The sequence below is a fragment of the Eurypyga helias genome, unplaced genomic scaffold, assembly GCF_000690775.1.
Source record: "Eurypyga helias isolate BGI_N326 unplaced genomic scaffold, ASM69077v1 scaffold13642, whole genome shotgun sequence".
In the NCBI taxonomy this organism is placed as follows: Eukaryota; Metazoa; Chordata; class Aves; order Eurypygiformes; family Eurypygidae; genus Eurypyga; species Eurypyga helias.
In genome coordinates this window covers 14,015-17,437 of record NW_010235471.1, presented here as the reverse complement: position 1 = coordinate 17,437, position 3,423 = coordinate 14,015, and the positions used below count along the sequence as shown (strand labels likewise).

Below are 3,423 nucleotides of genomic sequence, written 5' to 3'. Positions count from 1 at the left end.
TTCCCTAAGACTTTATCACCCTGATACAGTGTTTTTAGCATGGGGTGTAACTTAAGAAGCAGGAAGCCCAGGTAGCTCCCTGGTACCTCTGCAGCACCCTCAGCTCAGCATGGCAAGGGTGCACTGCCCTTTGGGCAGCCCAAACACAAGTCCCCAGAATAACGATGTCTTCCTTGATTTTTCGTCTGGCCATTATGGTCTGTGCTGTGTACTGGCCGCTTTACCATCTGTGAAAGCTAGGTACCTCCTGAGGCTACCAAAGGGGGCAAAATAAAGCTACTGCTGTGTTGCACCTGGCATAGATACCATGAAACAAAGGCAGAACTAGGGAGGAAAAATGGGTTATTTAGCCTTATTTTCAAGAGATTAGTCTGCTAGATTTCTGAATAAACAAGTAGGTAAACATTTAAAACTCAGGCTGGGCTCTGGCTTCTGAGTGGAAAGTAGGTGGCATTGAACTTCAGGTTAAAACGCAGTTAAAAGAAATCCCACTGTTTGTCTAAAATACCTTTTTTATTTCTACTAACAAAAAATGAATTAAATCCACTGCTGTATTTCAGTAACATTCATCACTTAAAATCTGTTCATCACAAGATTTTGGAACTTGACGAAAAATAGCCTTTTCTTTTTATTACTTACTCCTGGTGGTAGAACGCTTCTTGTTCAGGGGAAGGTGCAGTCCTGACAAGCATTTAAGTTCTCCCAAAGTATATAGGTGTCAGCAGCTGTACATAATCAGTATATTTAGCTGGAGAACTAGGGGTGGAGGGCAAGGCTGGAACAGAAAGGGCTGCAGTTGCATTACATCTCTTACTTCCATCAAAATTAGCAATGCCCTATAGCTGATGAGCCTGATTCAGCTTACAGCTGAAGAAGGGCACTCTACAAGTCTGATGGGAGTGGAGATGCCTGCCCAGGCTGTCTTTGTAGAGTTTTGCAGAATGACTTCTTGGTGAAACTGGGGGAAAGAAACAGGGGACAAAGAAAGGCTGCAAAAGGTCTTCACAAATGCAAGGAACGATGGATACTTCCAGTCCCACCAACGCTGTGCTGCAGGCTTGTCTTGATAATTTTGTGCAGCAGTCCCTATTTCAGCAAAGCAGCCTTCTGTCAGCTGGATGGCAAAAATGAACAAGAAAATTAACCAGTCAATTCTTGCATATAAGATTACCTAAGGATGGGACAGATTTTCCATGTGGAATTGTTTGTAACTCCACATGAGAATATCAGAATAACCTTGGTGCAAAGAGAGACCATGGGATGGGGATAGTCCATCACCAGTTCAGGCTGTTCAGAATGCCTCAGTTCCCGGTGGGCATTCCCCTTTAAAAACATCCTCTCTTTCTGCCAGACCATACAGAGAGCTCGGAGAGACTCTCATCAATTCTCTGTGAAGCTGAATCTGCCATTCAACTGAAGACTGGACTGAACTGTCTTTTTCTCTTGGCTCCTCAGCAGGCAGGGGGGTCACCACCTCGGGGTCAGCCTTCCTCAGGCAGCAGCTCTGTGCAGGAGGAGTGAACCCCAGAGCATCTTCCATGGCCACATGTCTGGAAGCACGGTTTTGCAGCCGTCTTGGCAGCTCTCTGACTTCTCCAGGACCATTACATATACAGACATTTGGGAGGTGGTAACAAGCATGTAGCTATGAAGTTAGCTCATTTTCCAGGGAGGAGGCACTTGAGTAGAGCTGTGGGTTATTATGAGGTGTGGGCTGTTCAAGGAGGTCCGGTTACACAGCACATTGTAACAGAAGAATCTTGTCACAGCTCAGTTGAATCTTTGAAAAGATTTCCTCTCCTTCCCCAGCCTAAACAGCCTCTCATTTTTTCCCAAAACACCAGAACAATTTCTTCAAAAGTTGACATTACTTTTTGCACATGGCCCATGAGGAAACAACACCTCTCTGGATGTGGCAAGAAATTGTTAACAGCCCTAATATCATTCCATAACACCTGACAGGTGGACGTTTTACATGGAAAATGTGTTACACATGAGAGCAGAGCGAGGCTGACTCATTTAACTCCACGCCAAAGGCACTGTCAAAACCAAACTTCCCTCTGGAACTGGTACGCCCGTGGCATCCCTGACACACCAGCCTCTGAAGCTGACAGTGAGGCAGCTGTCAACCGGGGCAGCCGCAGTCTCTTTTCTCAAATTTTCTTGTTAAAATACACCGATAAAAGGTGTATCACGCCTGCTCTACATAAGGAAAAAAAGTTTAAGAATTCTCCCTTCTTGAAACGCTGCAAAACTAACCAACTTTCCACCTCTGCCTTCCCTCCCACAGTATCTGCAGGCATTAGTGTATAAAAACAAAAACCACCAAGACAAACCAGCAAGTAATGAAAGAGGAAAAGAGCACAAACAAGAAGCCTGCAGCACTGCCAAATTATACAACAGCCAATTCCCACTGGGGATAGCTTGGACAACTTGCCTCACTGAGGCCAGCAACTCTGCTGAGAGCACATGGAGGCTCCCATACCAGGACCAGGACCAGGACCAGGACCAGGATCAGGACCAGGACCAAGACCAGGATGAGGACAGGACAGGTAACCATTGTAGGCAGGTTGCCTGCACCCACCGTAGCCTTCCCTGCTGCTGTGGGCCAGCCCCTGGCCACTGCTTCCAACAAAGCTAGTAGGGATGGAGTGACTCCTAGCAGCTCTCAGAATCAAGCCTTTGACTCAGTACAACTGAGACAGGCTCAGTCTTCTCACCAATAATTGTCATGGGAGAGTGACTTGCCTTTCATTTGCTTGTCAGAGAGCGAGTGCATCTATGCCATGAAAAATCCTGACTCCTACTGTCACAGGCTGCAAAGGGCTGCCATGGCTTTTCTTCCCTCTCTGCTGTTTCTCACCACAACCTGCTCACGATTTACAAGACTGAAGCGACGACGCGTGCGTGTGCTCGGTGCCCTAACTTCAGCTGACACAGCAAACACTTCAAATCCTCCCCTTCCGTGCGCCTTCTCTGTTAAAAACCGCTGGGTACACACATGAGAGAGAGGAGGGAAGGAGGGAGACCCTTTAAGCTAACGGGTAAGGAATGTGCATTGAGCTGTGCGTGGAGGTCTGATGTCTCCAACTATTTGTTAAAAGGCAAAAGCAACACTTCCGACAGACGGCCCTCCCCTCGCCTGCAATAGGCTCCCAGGAATAGCAACAGCCTGTGTCACTGCAAAGGGCAAAGCCTTCTGAAATAGCAACAAAGTTGTTCACAAACCACTTTGTGGTTTGCGTTTGGTTTCAGCCAGCTTCAGCAACTCGTTGCCATGAGGAAAGGAACCTGCGCTTCCCTCGCCGGCCGGGGAAGGACGGCTGCCCTGTGAACGCTCCTGCCCCAAGGTCCAAAGGGGTGACAATGGCACCTGGGCAGAGTGCAGAGGACCTCGGCCAGCAGAAGCAGACGATGAGAGCA

The 3,423-nt window shown here is 47.7% G+C and overlaps 1 protein-coding gene across 1 annotated transcript in view; it reads left to right on the top strand.

The window, feature by feature from the left end:
• The first annotated feature begins 3,171 nt into the window (after nucleotides 1-3,171).
• SLC2A12 (solute carrier family 2 (facilitated glucose transporter), member 12) overlaps nucleotides 3,172-3,423 on the top strand; it is a 9,263-nt gene continuing 9,011 nt past the window's right edge. Inside the window, exon 1 of the mRNA XM_010146771.1 lies at nucleotides 3,172-3,423. Coding sequence (XP_010145073.1) covers nucleotides 3,367-3,423 — 57 coding nt within the window. The 5' untranslated portion in view covers nucleotides 3,172-3,366.